Here is a 21,560-nt window from a genome sequence, read left to right as displayed (position 1 = left end):
GCCATGGAAGTGATTGGAACACCTGATTCTGATTATTTGGATGGGTGAGCAAATACTTTTGGCAATATAGTATATGTTAACCTATATGTAAATTTGTTTGGCTGAAAACCTCAAATTGTTCTGTACATGGGAAAGGGACTGAATCAGACAACTGTAACCGATTCAGTTCTGTATTTTTGCTGACTCATTGTATACTTCAGCCTACCACTCTGTTGAGGAGGCCAATATGTTATGATCCCTTATTAAGAGGCTGTATTAAGAGGGTTTTTTAAAAATAAATTTTCTCCATAATTTGACAATGGCGCATTTCCTTCACCATTCCCCAATCCTCAGAAGCCAATTTGCAAGTGAGTAAATACAGTTTTAGAAGTAAGGTACCAAAGGTGATAAAAATCTCACTCTCGGAAATCTGCTTGGTTCATAGATCGAAGCTAGTTTCCAAGCCAAAGAAAAACTGATGTGCATTATTGTCAGATCCAAAGATCGCATAGGTCTTTCACACTAGGTCATTCAATATGTTGCACAAATAATTTTTTTTTAAATTAGAAATGGTGGTAGACTTTAGGAGAAATCCTTCCATACTACAACCACTTACAATACCAAACAACACAGTATCAACAGTAAAGAGCTTCAAATTTCTAGATTCTATCATATCTCAAGACCTAAAATGTACACCTAACATCAAAAATGCCATAAAAAAGCACAACAAAGAATGTTCTTCCTGTGCCAACTCAGGAAGCTTAAACTGCCCAAGGAGCTGCTGATACAGTTCTACAGAGGAATCATTGAGTCTGTCATCTGCACCTCTATAACTGTCTGGTTTCTGCAACCCAACAAGACAGACACAGAAAAAACAATTACTACCAACCTGCCTTCCATTGAGGATCTGTACACTGCACGAGCCAAAAAGAGGGCCGTGAAAATATCTACAGACCCCTCGCATCCTGGACATAAATTGTTTCAACTCCTATCCTCAAAACGATGCTATAGAGCACTGCACACTAAGACAACTAGATATAAGAACAGTTTTTCCCATAACACCATCACTCTGCTAAACAAATAATTCCCTCAATACTATCAAACTATTCACTAAGGCTGCATTACTATTGCTATTAGTCTTCTCATCATTCCTATCATCCATCTCCTCCCTCTTATGACTGCAGGACTGTAACTTTGTTGCTTGTATACTTACGATTTATATTGATATTGATTGTTTCCTGATTGCTTATTTGTATTCTTATGACTATCATTAAGTATTGTACCTTATGATTCTTGACGAATGTATCTTGTCTTTTTATGTACACTGAGATCGTATGCACCAAAGACAAATTCCTTGTGTGTCCAATTACACTTAGCCAATAAAGAATTCTATTCTATTATAATTCAATGCAGCACTTCATTCATCAGCCAAATAAATGATTTTACAACTTCAGTATTCAACTGAGCTTGTTGCCTAATTTTGACTGATAATTCTATGTCCACATCCCATAATTTTCTTAGCAACAGCAGAAATAATCTGCTATATCCTTGTTCTGGGAAGATTTTTCCGATGTTCCAGTGTTGCCAGTGGTTTTCCATCCAAGGATTAACCAGATCTAGCCCTGTTTTCTTCCTTCTTTTTTTTAAGATGCTACCCAGCATCTATTTAAAAATGAATTACAAGTAAAAAATAATAATTACCAATTAATCAAAATAAATATTTTTAGACCTCAAAGTAAAACACAATTTTGAAGGTGTTTAATGTAACATTTTAGCTAAAAATATCAGTAATAAAATAATCAATGCTCTCTTAAATTCATTAATAAACAAACTAGCTGATAATCTGGCATTGACTGGATATTTACTGTATTTTTCAGAGTATAAGACCCACTAAGATTTTAAAGAGGTAAATTTAAAAAAAAAATTTGCACTCTGCAGACCTCCCAAACCCTCTGCAAGCCTCGTTTTTTGTGAAAAATGGGTCATGCAGAGAGTTTGAGAGGTCTGAAAAGTGTTCCTGGAGGCTGGGAGGGAGGCAAAAAGAACAAAAAAGGACCATTTTTTTTGCTTGTTTTTGCCCTCCCCAGGCCCCCTAAAGGCTATGCAGGTCCATTTTTGTGAAGGGGTGGAGTTTCGGAAGCCAAAAATGCTGTATTCAGTGTATTTTTCCCCTTACCAGAGGGAGTCCCTTGTGGAGTACGATGAAGCCATTACCATGGCAACTCCAGTGTGCTGAACAGTAGAAGTCATTTTACTGCAGTACAGTAGAAGCCATTTTAAGCCACAACAGGCTGTATCTTAACAGAACACACACCCTGAAGGGTTGTAGGGGTGTCTTACCTGCACAATATTTTTCTCCAGAGGGTAAGTCATCTGTGTACCACGTTTGGTTGAAATTGCTCAAGGTGTTCCAGAGTTATGCTGGAACATACACACACAGAGCCGTTTTTATATACATTACTGTTATTTATATAACCAGTTTCAGATTACAGTCTTCATCTTCACATTAACATTTTTTGTAGTTTTAGACTTGCAAACAAACCTGTGACTCGAAGTTTCTCTGTACCAATTGCAGTGTCACTGTCATGCGCAGTAAAAAGAGGTTTTTCATCAAAATTCACAGAGTTGATCTGAAATAGTTGACTATGAAACTGTACCATATCCAGATCTAAAAAAGATAAAACATTATAAAATGGACTTTCTTTGTTCATGTTTTAAAAATACATACCTAAGCACACATCCTCAATGTTGCAGTATATAATTATATAATTGGGATGCTAAATGTGTAATCTTATGCTCAGTAATTTGTGAGTAAGACTCATTACATTGATCAGTCGAGATATATATATATATATATTGAACTACAGTGCAAGATTAGCATCTGGTTATGTTATCTCTGTCTGGTTCCTTTGATTAGAAAAAGCAGAGTGTTTTAAACCAAATGGAAAGACAAATTTTGTAGATATCAGCATGCAAAAATATAAACATAGCTCTTTGTGAATATATACAATGTGGATAAAGTAAGCTAAACTATAATTCCAGATTTGATATAACTTGAAATTCTTAATATGCAGCATCTTGTCTCTTTACACAGAATCTTTAATCCAAACGGCTGTATTTTGAATGATGAATTTATATCTAATTTATATTTTTTTATAATTTATATAAATTTGATATTAATATCTTCCCAGGAATTAAACCACTAAAGAAATTTATAAATGAAAGGAAATTATTCATATGTTCTTTTTTTGATAATGACATAAAAGTATTTTTATTTATTTTAGGTATTTGACTAGCCAGGGCAACACACACACACACACACACACGATATTATACGAGATCATAAATATATATCAGATATTGTACAGGATCATAAAAAGATACACATTCATTTCTTTGGATATAAAACTTTCAAAATCCAAACTAAAGCAAAATATATTACACCTACCTACGCTTAATCTGCCTGTGACATTTCCATCACTATTGCGTGCATTCAAAGTCACATTATGAGAAGACTGCAAAAGTAAGGGTGAATCCTAGGATTAAGAGAAAAAAGAATGTAAATATTTAAAATTTTGGATAGACCTTACTGAAAAGTAAAAAACACATTCATTTTTTTCCAACCCTTACAATGATATATGATTAGAGGTGGGTTCCTACAGGTTCGGACCAATTTGGTCGAGTAGGTAGTAACTACTTGGATGCTGCCCACACATCTAAACTGGTTCTATTGTGGGTGGCGCCATCTTTATTTTTGCTTCTGCGCATGCGTAGAACAATCTCCATTGCAGAAATGTAATTCCCTCCCCCCCTTTCTTTTTAGGTGTAAATGTGCATGCTCGCCGGACCGGCAAGTAATACCGGTAGCAACCCACCCCTGTATATGATGTATATCTTATATGACTTACAATGATATCTCACCGGCTCAGGGTTGACTCAGCCTTCCATCCTTCCGAGGTGGGTAAAATGAGGACCCGTATTGTTGTTGGGGGCAATATGCTGACTCTGTAAACCGCTTAGAGAGGGCTGAAAGCCCTATGAAGCGGTATATAAGTCTAACTGCTATTGCTATTGCTATATGTTATGTTATTTATGTTATTTATGTTATGGTACGGTAAGGATAGGATCGGATCTGTGAGTAGAATGCAGTACTGAGGATACTTCTGCTGACTGCCAGTTGCCTGCAATTTGGCAGTTCAAATCTCACCAGGCTCAAGGTTGACTCAGCCTTCCATCCATCCTTCCAAGGTGGGTAAAATGAGGACCCAGATTGTCGGGGAAAATATGCCGTGACTCCGTAAACCACTTAGAGAGGGCTGGAAAGCACTGTAAAGTGGTACATAAGTGCTATTGCTATTGCTATAGGATAGGATAGGATAGGATGGGATGGGATGGGATGGGATGGAACAAGCAGGACTGCTAATTAGAATTCCTTACAATGCTTGGCTTTATTCTTTTGTGTGCTGTAGTTTCTTTTTTTTAATCTTTCTATATTTCATGTCTGCGTAGTTCTTGACACTATTTTAATATCCTCTGTCAGGAAATTCTGAGCATTTCAACAAAGCGAGGGCATTTCCAAAATTAAGCTGAAGCCTAATGTCTGTGAAATCTACCCTCCTACTTTTCTTTGCTCCACAGGGGGGGGAAAAGTCTTTGCACTACCATCCTACATCTACCTTATGGACATGGAGCACAAGAGACCTTGTAGGAAGAGGAAGAATGCTGGCATCTGAATACACATTGTGCGTATCCTGTTTGAATTATTTGTGGGAATGTCCCTACCTACATTTTACTTCTTTTACTAAGTGCCACTTCAGTTACTGCCAGTGTTCTCATTCCTAATGGCTCACTGTAGCATAACTCTTGATTACAGCTCTTATTTAATCACCAAGTGTGTGTTTCGATATCACACCAATTTTGCATCTACATTTACTTCACCTGTCACCATGGTTCTATTAAAAAAAAACTGTTGAATTTAATCCATATGTTCCACAAATCCAATCATTAGCAAATATAAGGCCCAAGTAAATCATCCCAGATTTGATTTGAATTAGATATCTGAGAGTCAGCAAAAACATCCACTTGGGTTTAAAATTCAAGATTCAGTAACATGCCATTTCAATTTTAACCCCCTTGATATTTGATTTGAAAAAAATAGTTTCCCTATCTATTGTAATGGAAAAGTATCAACATGCCCATAGAAGCTTAATGTTTTTGGAATAGGAAGAGCAGAATTCCTGTGAAAGTAATTCAGCTGAAGACCTTCAAAACTTTCACTTTCACTACTTGCCCTAGTCTCAATATATTTTAGACTGTGTTTGTTAAAAATCTATACCGTTTATGGGCTCTGGGAAGTCGGGGAGGGAAGGGAGGTAGGGTGTTAGGAGGGGGGATATATAGTATGTGCTAGATTTTAAAGTAACGTGACGGCACTTGTATACTGTTGCTCTTTAATTCCACTGTAAAAATAGGACAAGCTGAATATATTAATAGATTGTAGAAATACACCGAAGGGAGGAGTAGGGGGATAGAAGAAAGAGGGGTAGCGAGGGTGGGAGAGAGGACTGGAGGGAGGGGGAGAAGGAAGGGAGGGAGTGTATCGGGAGAGAGGAGTGGTAGAGGAGGAGGGGAAGTAGGGTAGAGGGGAATGATGGAGGGAAGAAGGAAAGTTGGGAGGGGGGCGAAAGAAAGGGTGTATGGAGGGTCGAAGAGGTACATTGGGTTTCTATTTTGGGGGGTATTGTCGACAAGAGGAATAGCTGTGTTTATTGTTTAATGTTATATGGCCCCGGTTATGCACAGTATATATGTGACTGTACGAAAATGAAATGGAAAATAAAAACACATTTACAAGTAAAAAACTTTCACTACAATATTTTTTTGAAATATTTGTCTTCCGCAGATGTAGCAAGCCCAACCCATCTTAAATCTAAAATTTACAAGACAACCATCTGCCCGGTTGCACTGTAGGGCAATGAATGCTAGGTAGCAACAAAAGGGACCCAAAGCTATTTCCATGCTATGGAAACGCCAATGCTCTGTTGGATATTGGGCATCTCCCTTCTTGACCACATCACAAACGACACCATTTGACAACATTTTGATGTGGCACCAATTATAGAGAAGATGAGAGAAGGCTAACTCCGCTGGTATGGACATGACCAGACAGCAGCACCTTCCACCGTGACCAAGACTGCCCATCAACTAGAAGTCAATGGCCGGCGACCTCACAGGTATTCAAAACGGAGATGGCAAGATATGCAAAGATATGCAAGCCACGGGCCTGTGCCCTGGAGACACAGATCACTGTGCAAAGTTAGCATTCAATGCAGTGGTGGGATTCAGCCAGTTCGCACCTATTCGGGAGAACCGTTTGGTAACTTTCTAAGTAGTTCAGAGAACTGCTTGTTGGAAGAAATCTCTTTTTGTTCTTTTCCACTTTACAGGGCTAATCCTGTAAGGAAGGCAGGAAGGAAACATTCTAGTGTTGTTTCTAGCCTAATCTTATTGACCTGCTTACAGAAACTGCCTCTCCGGTTAACCCTTATTACATTGTAACAGCTAAGGCAAAGCGCCCATCAACCTGAGTCACCTTGAGTTGGCCAAGCCCACCCAGTCACATGACCACCGAGCCCCACCTACCCAGATGGCCATTAGGGCAGAGAACCGGTTGTTAAATTATTTAAATCCCACCACTGATTCAATGATCCAAAAAGCGGACCCTGCACCTGCGGGAATATGCTAGGAAAATGTAGCAGGTTGAGGATAGTGCTGGAAAACACAGCACTATTCAAATGATTGTGCAAAGAATTTCAATTGTGCTGAAGCAATGTGGAAACCAAATTCATTTTTTTAAAAATCTTCAAAGGGGAATATCTTGCTTTTCCACTTGCTTTTCTGGAGTGCTTGATCCCTGGGCTTTCTTGAATGCCAGGAGAATTGGAACATCCCCCATTGGAAAGCTCGGTCATTCCTGGGAAAGACTCCCTCAACACTAGTAGGTCTCAGCTGCGTTAGGAAACAGCATTTTCTAAAAACAGTTAATTTGGACAGGGGTTTATAACCTTTAGCTTGGTTCACTTTTACTGACAGGTGTAAACATACCCTAACAATGCAGAATTTAAATGTTAAGGTTCGATACATGAATGCACTTTCATTCTATCAAAGAATACATACTGACTTGCCTCTCCCATATTGCGAGAGCTAAGTTGAATGCTCATTTGTGTTAGCAAGATAAGCACAGATGTGTACTATTCCATTAGTAGAAAACCAAAAATGTTAAAGTTATGGTTAGATATGTTCAAGGAGCTGCAAACTGAGAAGATGAATGATGACTAGTTAAATTTTACCTTGGCGGCACAAAAGAGCCCTAGAAATTCAAAATATGGGGAAAAAACATATTGACTAGCTATGCTACTGAATCAATCCAAGAATTAGCATTCTTTGTGTATATTTGTTGAAATGGAAAGAGAAATTACAGAACTGAATATTGCTGGAACAATGCCAGAATCAGCAGGAAAAAAAAAACATCAGATCTGTGCTGTGTTTCAAAGTAAACACCCTGAAGTATTTTCAGGCATGTGGTATATATTGCTGCTTTGAATCAGGCCTCTCCTTCAATTTCAAAGCAAAACTGCTTTGTAGGGCTGATTTTATTGAAATTCTATCAAATCAAAACAGGCTCTGCATAACTCTAGTAAATATGATTTTTTTTCCAGACCATCCACCGCCCATTTCTATGTGTATTTCATCAGAAATAAACCTTGTTAAAAATCAGTGGGATTTGTCTCCAAATAGCTGTGCATAACATTGTATTGTTACCTTTCTAGAGTGAATTTCTTTGGCATGTAATGGATATAAAAATTCAGACTCTCCTTCCAGACGAAGCCCATCGCTATTAACCTGTAGGTATCCCATTCCAGCCTGCAAATGCAAAACACATTTTAAATATTAGTTGTCTAAGTCATTGTCAAATTCTTTTCAAAGATGCCACATTAATCTTTTCCCAAATACTGCATGATTTATTCAAGGCAGACATCCCCGATGAAATAGAAATTCAGAAGATAAATATGTTTTGGGTGGAAGAAAGGTGATCATAAAAACATCTTTTCACAGAAGGTTTTGATCAGGGGTGGTATTCACTTACTTTCCCTACCGATTCACAAATGTGAGAGCGTGCAAGTGCACGCACGCTTCGCTTGCATGTGCCCCGTCCATGCATGCACTTGGCCTTCCGCGCATGGACTTTGAGTATGCGCCTGGCTTGCACGCAATGCATGTGGCTTGAAAACGTGCCTAAATAGGATGGTAGAGAACCAGGGTGGGTGGGCAGGCCCATCTGCCATTTCCACTACCTGGTTCAAGCGAACCAGTCCGAACCGGCTGAATATCACTTCTGGTTTTGATAAGAGCCATCTTCAAGAATATCCAACCAAGAGGGACTGCACTTATAAAAAGGTGCTGCACACAAGGATGTCTTCTCCAGCCCAGATACCAGCAATGTGTACACAAGCCCTCTTCAAAAAGCTGTAATTCAAAGAAGCAATGTAAGTTGCCTGACAGCAAGGCTAGAGGTTGTCCATTTCCTCCTCTTCTCCTTTTCTGAGTAACCATACATTATTGTTATTTGAAATGGCGCCATACATTCATCATCGTTGGCATGCAACTAAATCTACATGGTATCTCTCCCATTAAGGATTTAGATATTTGAGCACTTCATTAGTAGCACTTCATCAGATGAAACATCTCAGTAACGGACTCAGAAATGACAGTCACATAAGAATTGAAGAATACATTTCAAATAATACCAGTCAATGAACACAATTCAAAGCATGTTAACAGTGCATTAAGTAAGGCTTACTCTAAAGTATATTTAAGACTGCAGCCTCTGGCTGAGATTATATACAAGCAATGGTGAACCTTTTTTGGCTCGCGTGCCATAAGTGGGGATAGTGCAGGGGAGGTCGTGCTCGGGCGTGCCGCACCCATAATGCAACACGTGACCGCCCCAGTGTGCATGCGCGCATGAGAGGCGCTTCCCCTCATTTTTTGCATGCTTTTTTCGCCCTTCCCAGGCTCCAGGGGCTTTATAGGAGCCTGGGGATGGCGAAAACAACCTCCCCTGCCCCCCCCCGGAGGCCCTCCAGAGGCTTCAGGGGCCTTCGGGAGGCTTTCCTGAAGGCTCCGGAGGACTAAAAATGACGCTGCAAGCGTAGGACCTTTTTAGTCCTCCGGAGTCTTCAGGGAAGCTTCTGGAGCTTTTGGAGGGCCTCGGGGGGGGGGGAGGCTCTTATTGCCCTCCCCAGGCTCCCATAAAGCCTCTGGAGCCTGGGGAGGGCAAAAAATGGCTTTTAAAAAGGCTGAACTCAGCTGGCCAGATTCAGACATCGGGCTAAAATAAAATTTAAAAAACACATAAAGACTTGGTGTGATATACAAACTCAGCTATTGAAATAAGATAAAACCACAGGAAAATATCACATTTGCTGAAAATAACTATGTTAAAACTAGGTATTGTATTGTGTTTTTGTTGATTTTTATATAGGAATTCCCCAGGATTTGAAAATTATTTCCAAAATTCCTCTAGGGTAAATACACTGAAGGTGTATTCAACCGGTTCTTTCCAGCTCAGGTGAACCGGTAGCGGCGGCTGCAGGAGGCTCCACCCACCCACCCCGACATAAGGCACGAGCACTCCGCACGTGCAGAAAGCGGTGCCCATGTGCAGACATTTGCGAACCGGTAGGGAAGGTAAGTGAATCCCACCTCTGTGAAGGATGTTTTACAGAGCAGAGAAAACCTTAGATGGGACAGTAAGAATATAAGCAAAAGCAACAGCAAAAAAACAATTAAAGTGGGTGGGGGGGACACTTACTGTTGAAAACCACATTACTTTAAGAATCCAAATTGTCAGAGCAAGATTCACAACTAGGATGATGATCAAGAGGAGGAGAAATAAATAAAGGCAGCGTTTTCTCCAGCCATAAATGCCAACATTGTAGGTATACTGAGGGTCTGGTCTCTGTACGTCAGTACCTGGGGTTGCTGAAATATACTCTTCACGTACCATCTGCTACAGGGGGGGAAAATGATACAATTAACCAAAAATAAATATTTCATACAGGGCATTCTACTTCCGGTTTGAAAACGGAACAACTATTAATTAAAAGTAGATTTCTAAGAGGTAAGAATTTAGCACGCTGGGTTGTTCTGCTGACCCTCCCCCAGACAAAATAGTGGGGCATAGCTGATTAATAAAACATGAATTATGTAATTTCATTTAATAATCATTATCTTATTCTATGAGCGATTAAATATTTGAAATAAGGTATTTGAGGGCAAAGAAAAAAAATTACAAATAATTCAGGCTGGCATGGAATAAAAAGCAACAAAAAACTTAGGTAAAGTTTCATTTGAGTGAGGCTACAGATTGTCCTCACATGATGATCCTAACTGGGATTGACAACCCTGCCAATAAGCAATGTGGGGGAAATGACATGTGACTGCTTTGCTTAACACTGGCCATTCCAGCAATCACAGCTGCTGTAATAGCAATAGCAGTAGACTTATATACCGCTTCATAGGGCTTTCAGCCCTCTCTAAGCGGTTTACAGAGAGTCAGCATATTGCCCCCAACAATCTGGGTCCTCATTTTACCCACCTCGGAAGGATGGAAGGCTGAGTCAACCCTGAGCCGGTGAGATTTGAACTGCTGAACTGCTGATCTAGCAGTAGCCTGCAGTGCTGCATTTAACCACTGCGCCACCTTGGCTCTTGTAGTCACTTGTAGCTCAGTGACTCCCACAGCCTTGTGAAACATGCACAACATTAGGATGCAAGTCACTCTTGAAAAAGGTAAGGGACTTTTTATATTCCCTAATATATATATATATTAATATATTCTGAAAAGAATATATTTTGATAAAAAGGAATTTGTGTCACTAGAACATAGAACCTGATTCTTAAGAGCTGAGTATGCCATTCCCTAGATTCGTGATGGCGAACCTCTGGCAATCATGCCAGATGGGGCACTCAGAGCCCTTTCTCTGGGCATGCATGCCGTCGCCAGCTTCTCTTCTGGTTTCTGATGCGCCGGCCTGCTGGTCTTTACAGACACTGGAAAATAGCCTGAAAACCAGCCCAAAACACAGCCTGAAAACGGCCTGAAAATGGCTCAAAAAACAGCATGTGCACACTGACCAGCTGGTTTTTGGGTTTCTGGCACTCCGACACATGCACATGAATACACGTTCCTATTTGTGCACTTGGTGCCAAAAAGGTTCCTCAGCTCTGTCCTAGATAAAACATTAGGGACACCAGTATACATATGTCTGAATTAAGCATCTATTTGGTGCCCAGACATATTCAAGAATTATATATCAGAAACTTATTGGGGCTGACTGGGTTATGCAGTTGGCATTCCAAGGACGCAATATTAAATACAAATGATTAGAAACATTTGCTGGCATCAAGAGAAGAACCTATAGATTTACTGCAGCCCTAAGTACTATGTTTCCCCAAAAATAAGACAGGTCTTATTTTTTTCCCCTGAAATAAGTGCTTGGCTTTATTTTCAGGGAGGTCTTATTATTTTTGAGGTGCAGGAGGCGGCAAGTGTGGTCACCTCATGCCTGCTGCTATGTTGCAATATTTTTGGAAAAGGCTTATTTTTGGGGGAGGGCTTATTTTAGTGCATGCGCTCAAAAGCCTGATTGGGCTTATTATCCGGGTAGGTCTTATTTTCAAGGAAACAGAGTACTGCAAACCCAGTCCTAGATATTCAATTGACCTTTTACTGACGGTGTCCAAACAAAAATAAGTTATGCGGTAGCATTTTTAAAAATAAATCATTAAGGGAAAAAAATTATAAATTATAAGTTACTTCCCTATTACCCCATTGGTCCCAGATGAATTTAAGGAAATCTGGAGGGCGCCACATTAAGGGAAGTTTCTTTAGATTATTCCTAATGAATGCCGGAATTGTGATCCACTAATGGAAACAAGTTTCCTTAAGTTATAATATTAAAGTGCAACAAGTATTTGTGGAACTAAAATGTAACTAATGCATCATGCAAGCTAGTTAACATGACTGACTCAGTCTCCATGAAAAGACAGCTGAAATTATATGATTATATACCAAAGTCCTTATATGGCAGAAGTATCCATTATTAAGTAACATGATCATTTTTCCCCATAAAAGATCAGCCTTGCAGTTAGAGCAGGGGGGAAAAACCCTGGAAACCAGCAAGGAAAAGAGGCAGCTCATTGCATGAAAGAACACTATCCCCCCCCCCACAAAGAAATAACATTTGCAATTTTGATATTGCTATTTATTTCACTGCACATATGCAATGCCACAGACACAAAGTTAGAACCAGATGTTGCCACATTTACCCAGTTACTATAATCTAAACTACAAAAATAACTTGTGTATTGTATTTCAAGTTAATATAATAGCAATCTAACAGTAGGAAAAAAGATAGAGGGGCTGCAAGAATTATCACTTAAAAAAACACAACCTATTAATCCTTTACATTAATTGTTTCATAATTTATAAACACCCATGCAAATAAAGTTCGCCTAAAAGACTTACCTTGGAAGATTTTAAATATCAACAGCAGAAATTGCAGATCTAACTCAGATCAAACGCCTTCAGCCTGACAATGAATTTCTACACTTGTACCCACAGTGGAAAATATTTTAGGCGTGGCTGAACTTGTTTACATGTTTGGTCACATTTCACATTCCACCCCCTTTCACTAGCGGCACAGACGGGGCTAATTTTACTCTATGACAAACTAGCTGGTGCTGCACTAATGCTTTAGGAGGTGAAAGGCTGGATATAATTTGCATTTTCAAAATAGCACACACCTCTTATTAGAATGTTACTCACACTACCCTGAAGAGGGGAGAAAAATCCTATCGAACTGTTAGCTATTTTAAAAAAAAACACTTAATTTTGCTCATATTCAGTTTATTGAAATAAAAGTTCAGAGATTGTTGTATATATACAACAACAGCACACAACTTTTGAGGAAACACAAACACGCAAGTAATTTAGAACAGGGCTGTCAGATTCCTGCCCCATGGGTCACATGCTGGCCACACCCACGCCCGGTTTAGTGAAGGGGGAAAAACACATCCGTCACGTGACTCACAATGTGAGTTTGACACCCTGGATCTCGAAGTATATGCTTACCCAAACTAGGTAAAACCAAGGCTAAGAAATAAGTAAGCTCCGGAGAAAAACTATATCTGATTTAACTGAAATATATACTGAATGCAATTACCCTACAACTATTATTTCCTAATTTTCCTGTTCTGTGAAATTAAGATTTATTAATAGTGAGAAACCTTCTCAATTTGGAGCAATGTGCAAATGGCTGGGCTAGGGGTTTCAAACATTTATTTATTGAACAAACTCATGCAGTCTTTATTTAGCAAACCCAACTCGGAAGGCTCACAAGAGTTATATGAAGCATTAAAATACAATAAAAACAAGGAAGGAAGAAAGGAAGGGAGGAATGGAGGGAAGAAGGAAGGAGAGCACATGTTATCAACATTTAAGTACAAATTTTCCCTTCACTCACAAACACATACAGTATATACACAGAGAGACAAAATGATCTTAGCTTTTTTCCCTTTCTCAAAGCCAGGAGTGGGAATCTTTCAGTGGCAGGTCAGGATATCCATTTTGGGTGGTGGCTGCGGCTATAATAATTGGGTAGATAATATAAAGTGGATAAAACCAAGATTTTCTGTGGATTTTTGCCTGGAAAGGCTGTTGGGGGGTGGGGCGAAGTTTGTGAGTTTTTCTATGAGCCAATACTACAAAGGTTTTCACACAGTGAATCACACCTCAAAATGTCAGGTTGCTAAGTCTAATCTTTAGCAATAACTATAATAAAAATAGCTTCAGGGGCTGCAAAAACAGACTTCAGCATTTTTAAGAAGGACATTGGAAACACAAGAATCATTCCTTCTCAACAATTTATTAGTTTTCTACTCCCATTAGCAGCAGGAAAATTATAATGCGGTTTGCTCCAACAATTGGTAGGCTGACTGGTGAGAATTTTCTGCTACTAATGACATGCTATAAGGAAGATTTCTTCCTGCCAATTCTTAGATCTTTTTGTTTATAGCTCTCTAACTGCTGGCAACTTAACAGGGTACGCCTTCCTATGATCAATTGTCTTTCAACAATATAGATAGTCTTTAAATTACGACCAATTGTTTAGTGACCATTTGAAGGTACAGTGGCACTGAAAAAAGTGATTTGCAACCTGTCCTCACAATTAAAAGGGTTGCCGTGTCCCCAGGATTGAATGATAGCAATTAGGGCACTTGGCAACTCTTGTACATTTACAATGGATGCAGCATCCAGCAATCTTACGATTGCTATTTGAAACCTTGCCAACTGGTTTCTGACAAAAACAGTCACTGGGGAAGCCTGCAGGAAAGGTTACAGGTTGCAGTTCACATGATGTTTTGCTTAACAACCATGACAATTTGTTTAACCACTGTGTCAAAATTGTTGTAAAATTGGATGCAATCATGGGTGATGCCTCGCTTTATGAACCGCTATTGAAACCGTCTTATCACTAACTTGTCAAAGAACTGGGGAGGGAAAGGGAGAAAGAATGCAGATGTGCCAGAGATGGATCATTAGAGCCAAGAACCCACCAAGGCTACTGATGCAGGTGTCTGACCAAAAAGTGAACAGTTCTCAAAACAAAAGGATGATTCATAATTGGACAATGTACCAACTAAGGGGGGGGGAGGAGAAGCTATTGTTTAACTACATATACATTGAACGAGAAAAATCAGAATTGGTTTTGATTCTTCAGTACCAAAATGGGGTCTCCAATAAAAGTTTGCTTTTGGGATTTCAAAGTTCCTGAGAGTGTCTACTTTCCTTGGGTTTGCTAGTCGGACTGTTGACAAATAATTGAAGGCTGGGAAATGGGCACCTTCTCATGTGCCATTAGGGCTACTAACCCCCTAACAATTAAAAGCAACACACAACCAAGCACCATATAAATACAATGTGTAGACCAGCCCAGTCCCCACATTTTGGCGAGAGAGAAGTTTCCTAAGGATGGGCACAGAATAAACCTTTGGTCCCGTGATAGACTGAAATTAGATCCTGAAACACTGCTTAATAATGAATTTTCCAGTTCTTACTGTGGTTATAGATCAAGTACCTGTAACCAAACTGAATTTCTAAAATCTCCACTTGAGAGAAAAAGAGTCAGCACAACATTATGTTATATTGGGAATAAAAGCAATTTTAAATGAAAAACTACTTGCATTCAATAAATAACAAATTTTACTTGAAAGGGATAGACTAATAAAAGTTACCGAGTTTCCTCACTCTATGCCAGTAACCCAAATTTTACATATTTGGAAATCCTGCAAGAGAAGGAATTTAAGTACACTTTTAATCACATTAGCTACAATGTTCAATTGACAAAATAAGGAAAAAAGCTTAGAGATTATTAAATGAGTTTGGATAACTGGAAAACCTGCTCAGTATTTTATGAGCTTTAATATTGCCCTAATATGGATATTAAAAAGGGCTGTTATATTTCTGCTGATTAACACATTGGCCTCCCCTTGATTAACAGTTTGAATTGCCTAGCCAAGTGGAAGTGTAGCTTGTGGGAAAAAACCCGTAAGATTCCCATTCTTCTGACCCACAAGCTAAATAAAGTATTTTTTGGAGTATAAGACACATCTTTTTCCCTCAAAAAAGAGGGTGAAAATCTGGGTGCATCATACATTGAATTCAGCATTTTTGGCTGCCTGAAACCCCACCCCCTTTGCAAAATGGCTTCGCATCGCCTTTAGGAGGCTTCCAGAGTGCTCCTGGGGGCTGGGGAGGGCAAAAAATGAGCAAAAAATGGGCCACTTTTGTTGGTTTTTGCCCCCACAGCCCCCAGGAGCACTCTATAGGCCTCCTAAAGGTTCTGCATGCCCTTTTTTTTGACAAAGGTTCTGCATGCCCTTTTTTTTGGCTTGTTTTCATGAAAAATGGGCCGTTTTTGGGAGGTTTGCAGAGTGCAAAACTTTTTTTTAAAAAAAATTGCCTCTTCAAAATCTTGATGCATCTTATATTCTGGTGCGTCTTATGCTCCGAACAATACGGTAGGTCAAAACAGGATGCCAGTCCTGATGAATTTTATTTCCCTTTCATTGGGAAGAGTGGGAAAGAAAAATAAAAGCAGTCTATAAATGGATATTTAAGAATAAAAATAAAAGCTGCACCCCCACTTTTCACTCTCCTGGTTTTAGAGGTGAAGCAGAGACAAAAGTGATTCCTCTGCAAATGTTCATTTCTACTTGACTCCCAACCAAGGCTTCCAACAGTGAGCAAACTGAGGCCCCTGTTAGGTAGTTCCACCTTCCATTTAGTAGCCCTTGGAAGTGACTAAAAGAGTATCACGAAATTGGATATTGTGGTGTTGGAGTAAATTTTTGAGAGTCTCTTGGACTGCAAGGAGATTAATCAGCCAGTCCTAAAGGAAATCAACCCTGACTATTCTTTGGAAAGACAGATACTGAAGCTCAAAGACTTTGGCCACCAAATGGGAAGAGAGGACTCCTTGGAAAAGACCTTGATGTTGGGAAAGATTGAAGGCAAAAGAAGAAGGGGACAGCAGAGGATGAGATGATTAGATAGTGTCATCAATGCAATGGACATGAGTTTGGGAAGATTCTGGAAGACAGTAAAGGACAAGCAGGCCTGGCATGTTGTGGCCCATGGAGTTGTGAAGAGTTGGACACGACTTAGTGTCTGAATAATAACAATAAAATTGGGTAACAAATTGGAGTAGACAGTAGTATATTAACCATTAAGCAGACTCAGCACGTGCTTAGGGCATCAGACCCAAGGGGGCACCACAAAGTTGAGAAAGAAAGAAAAACCCAATGAAGATTTGTACAGTATATACAAAGGAGTGGGGCAACAAGATTTGTCAGTGCTTAGAGCACCAGTGAGCCTTAATCCGCCACTGGGGGTAGAGCAGTGGGGCACCAGGTACTTTTGGGCACCAGGGATTGGTTCCATGGAGAGAGGTTTTTCCGCGGACCAGAGGGGGCGTGGTTCATAAAGCCACGGATGGGGCTATGTCCTTTGCACAGCCCACTTTCTGGCATGCCTCAGCCTGATGCTGGTCCACGGACTGGGATTGGGGACCTCGGAGGTAGAACATGAAAATCGAATTCCCCTGCCCACTACTCACTTACTCCTAGACAGGAAAATGTGTTATAAGTTTTTTTTTAAAGTGTTACTTGGCTGCACTTTGGGAGAAGGGCTCCCATCTTCCCAGCAGCCTCTGAAGAAAACTCTAAAATGTACAAAACAGTCCTCTATTTAGGCCAATAAACCACTACCATAAATGTAATTCAAAACTGTCTTGTCATTAACTGCAATTTATAGTTACATTTGACTTAGGGTTTTATATTTATTTATTCATTTGTTTGTTTGTTTATTAAATTTGTTGCCACCCATCTTACTGCAAGGTGGATCACCTAGACCCGTGATGGCAAACTTATGGCATGGAGCCGTATTTGGTGGCATTCATGCGCGCACTGGCCAGCTGATTTTTCACATTTCCGGAGGGACAGGGGAGGCTGTTTCCACCCTCCCCGGGCTTTAGGAAAGCCTCTGGAGGCTGAGGAGGATGAAAAACGACCCCAATGGGCCAACCCGAAGTTCGGAAATGATCCATTTCCGGCTTGTGTGTGGCCATTGGGGTCGTTTTTCGTCCTCCCCAGACTTCAGAAAAGCCTCTGGAGTCTGGGAAGGGTTGCGCACGCATGTGTGTGTGTGTGGGGGGGGGGGGGGGTTGCATGCACATGCACAGTTGGACACGGAGATTGAGTGGGCACACACGTGTGCACTCAATTTTGGCATGCCGTAAGAAAAAGGTTCGCCATCACTGACCTAGACATATATATGTAGTTTCCACGGAAGCAACTTAGAAATGATTTGCCCTTGCCTTCTTCCTGGATTTTCTCCATCCAGTTCAGGGGTAGTCAACCTTTTTATACCTACCGTCCACTTTGTATCTCTGTTAGTAGTAAATTTTCTAACTGCCCACTGGTTCCACAGTAATGGTGATTTATAAAGTAGGGAAGTAACTTTACGGTTAGGAATATAATCTAACGGTTGGGTTGGCAATATATAAATCATGTAACAATGTTGTACCTGTTTCTTTAAAGCATACTGTAAAATGTGATTAGTTGCTGTTTTCCTCAATCGGCCATAAGAGGGAGCCAGAATGACTGTTAGCTCTCTGTTCGTTAGATGCTGGGCTGATCTGATCTGAGTGCCGTGAGCTATTGTAAGTTTTGCAACTGTTAGCAAACTTTGAGTACCGAACTGATTATATGATACTGGACTATGTTATTTGGATTATCCCTTAACTGAACGATATTGATGACTGACTGTCTTATCCGTGTATGACTTGGACTGTTTGATGGACTCTGATACCTCTATTCCATGAAAGTAAAAGCCTATTTAAACTGCAGCGTCTCTGATGCTGGTTTGTGTGTTCTCCAACACAACTCTCACAACGCTTCTCTGAACATACTCGCTCTCCCAACTGGAGCTTACCTAACATTTACTTTATAAAAATTTATATAGCAGAGCAGGGGTGGGTTTCTCACCCCGTTCCAACCGTTCGGTTGGAACGGGGCCGGCGGCGACCTCGTGCACGCGCACAGTGCACGCATGTGTACTAGCGTCTGTGTGATGCTCCAGCTGCTCCTGGAGGATCACGCAGGTGCTGTATGCGTCCTTGCGCATGCGTGGAAGTGCAGAACTCATCAAAACCGGGTAAGGAGCACGGGCGGGCGGGTGGGCCCTTCGCCGTTCCCGGAAGTTACTTACTTCCGGGTTCCTCAACCAACCGGTTCGCGGGGACCGCCGCGAACCGGTTGAAACCCACCCCTGAAGCAGAGTTACAGTAACCCCTACCGCCCACCATGAAAGCTGGAACGCCCACTAGTGGGCGGTAGGGACCTGATCTAGTTCACAGCCCTGGCATTTCATCTACCATTCAAGTTGTAATCAGATCTGTGCTTGCTTAACCATTTCAGGATCAGTTAGGTGCTACCATCTGCTCTTACCATTTGAACACAAGCATGTTTTCTTTTAAATGTGAAAAGCAATGGGCATTGCTTATCACAGCACAATTGCAGTATGGTATTTTTAAGGAGACTAAAATACTTAGAAAAGGAAATATTACATTTCCATAGACACTCGGCACAGGGAATAGCCATAGAACTAGATGAGAAAGCTTGGCCTAAAAGAACTGACCACAGAATTGACCAACAGGTTTGCCAGAAGACGATTTGTTAAATGAGAAGCAGAATCATTTTAACTTTTAGAGCTCCCTGGACGAAAGGAATAAAATGTAGCAGAGATGCAAATAATTTCTATATATTAAACTGGAGCAAAGTTGTACATACCACCTTAATCAAGGGTAAATACAAAGATTGGGAATGTGTTGGACTACATTAATCTTCCCAAAATCTGTAACTAGGATTCTTGTGTTGAAGAGCAACCCAGGAATAGAGAAGATTGTGCTGGACAGGTGGGGCATTTACAATCTACAATCTATAGCTTTATAAAGCCTTAGTAAGGGCCACATCTGGAATACTGCATCCAGTTTTGGTCACCACATTACAAAAAATATTTTGGGACTGTGGAAAAAGTGCAAAGAAGAGCATTGAAGATGATTAAAGGCCTGGAGACTAAAACACATGAAAAATGGTTGTAGGATTTGGGTTTGGCTAATCTAGAGAAAAGAGGGATGGGGTGGGCTGGGGGACATGATAGTAGGATTCCAGTATTTGAGAGGTTGCCACAAAGAAGAAGGGGTCAACTTGTTTACCAAAGCACCTGTAGGCAGGACAAGAAACAATGGAGGAAACTAATCAAGGAGAGACGCTACCTGGAACTAAAGAGAACTTCCTAACAGTAAGGACAATTAATCAATGGAACATCTTGCCTTCAGAAGTTGTGGGTGCTTCATCACTGGAGCACACATAGATACAAATTCAAGGTAAACCACACCAAACTCGATTGCACAAAATACGACTCCAGCAACAGAGTGGTCAGTGCCTGGAATGCACTACCTGACTCTATGGTTTCTTCCCCAAACCCCCAAAACCTTAGACTGTCTCACCCCATTCCTAAGAGGGGATGGGGTGTACATAAGGGGCGTACATAAGCGCACCAGCGTGCCTAAAGTCCCTGTCCTACTGTCCCCATTATTTGTACCCATTTCCTGTGTTCTTATTTATGTTTGTTCTTATTCCCCTTATCTTATACATAAGTGACCGTGACCCGTCAAAACCGCGGAGGACAAAATCGCGCTCGACGAAAGCGCGCATTTGACGTCATCACAGCGCGACGAAAAAAATTAAAAATTGAAATAAAATTAAATTAAAGCAAGCCGATTCACATAAAGGTAAGGGTTAGGTTTAGGGTTAGGGTTAGGTTAAGGGTTAGGGTTTAGGTTTAGAGAGTTAGGGTTACGTTTAGCGTTAGGTTAAGGGTTAGCGTTAGGTTTAGCGTTAGGTTAAGGGTTACGTTTAGGGTTAGATTAAGGGTTAGGTTTAGGGGTTAGGTTTGGGGAGGTTAGGGGTAAGGCTTTCGCTTTATTTTTACATTTTTCGATCACAGCGCGATGTTTTTGTCGCGCTGTGATGATGTCAAATGCGCGCTTTTGTCGAGCGCGCTTTTGTCCTCCGCGGTTTTGTGGTGGAACCATAAGTGACAAGCTAAATAAATAGATAAAATTAAAATTAAAAAAATTAGACCGTCCCTTGTCTGAAATGGTATGGGTGCTGCTTGAGCAGGGGCCTGGACTAGAAGACCTCCAAGGTCCCCTTCCAGCTCTATTCTAATTGATAGATAGATTGATTGGGGCCTCCAGACATACAACGTTAGATGTTAACTCTCTTAAATCCCACCGCATCCTCAACCCACGACTTCTCCGCTCTCCCGCAACCCTAAAACTTGCTTATTCCGAGCAAGCCCCGTTAGTGCATTTTACTCCTCAATAAGTCCGCTTAGGAGAGTCAACGTGGCAGAGAGGACCGGTCTTTACCTGCTCTTCCCCACGAGCGTCTTCCTCAGGGGGGGGCTGAAGGAGGGCGAGCGGAGTCATCGCATCTCCCTACTTCGCCGGGCGAGAGTGTCGTGCGCGCCTAGGCTCCCCAGCCTTCCTTCGGCGACGGTTCCCTCCCCTTCCTCCCCCTCGCAGCCCAAAAGAGCTCGTCCAGAAACAACCCGCGGCTTTTTCGTCTGGTCGGCGCAGCTCCGTACATAGCGTAGGAGGGGAAACGCTCCTTCAGCGCCCGCCATTCACCGCTGGAGAGCAGCGGGCGCCAATTCTCTTGCCCCGCTGTTCCTTTAGCCAGCAGATTCCGGCCGCTAGTGGTTTAGCCAACGCAGCCAGCGGCTCTGGAGAAAATGCACTTCTTCCCGATCTTTTAACAATCCCAAAGATCCCCCCCCCCCCCAAAAAAAAAGGCAGCTGGATTTTGTTTTTCCTTGAAGACGTTTC

The 21,560-nt window shown here is 41.0% G+C and overlaps 1 protein-coding gene across 3 annotated transcripts in view; it reads right to left on the bottom strand.

Moving 5' to 3' along the window:
* Positions 1–21,158, bottom strand: part of SGCG (sarcoglycan gamma) — a 30,812-nt gene extending 9,654 nt beyond the window's left edge. The window contains exons 1-5 of one of the 3 annotated variants that reach the window (XM_032219973.1): positions 21,102–21,158; positions 9,854–10,051; positions 7,801–7,902; positions 3,428–3,515; positions 2,522–2,647 (exon numbers count right to left, since the gene is read on the bottom strand). In XM_032219973.1, the coding sequence (XP_032075864.1) occupies positions 2,522–2,647; positions 3,428–3,515; positions 7,801–7,902; positions 9,854–10,048 (511 nt within the window). In that variant the 5' untranslated portion in view covers positions 10,049–10,051; positions 21,102–21,158. Of the gene's footprint in view, positions 1–2,521; positions 2,648–3,427; positions 3,516–7,800; positions 7,903–9,853; positions 10,052–12,571; positions 12,661–21,101 lie in introns of those variants that run through there. The other 2 variants (XM_032219970.1, XM_032219971.1) reach the window with 2 other exon arrangements.
* Positions 21,159–21,560: the final 402 nt, after the last annotated feature.

Source organism: Thamnophis elegans, chromosome 6, assembly GCF_009769535.1.
Source record: "Thamnophis elegans isolate rThaEle1 chromosome 6, rThaEle1.pri, whole genome shotgun sequence".
NCBI classification, from domain to species: domain Eukaryota; kingdom Metazoa; phylum Chordata; class Lepidosauria; order Squamata; family Colubridae; genus Thamnophis; species Thamnophis elegans.
The sequence above is the reverse complement of the archived record's forward strand: the minus strand, read 5'-3'. Positions and strand labels throughout refer to the sequence as shown.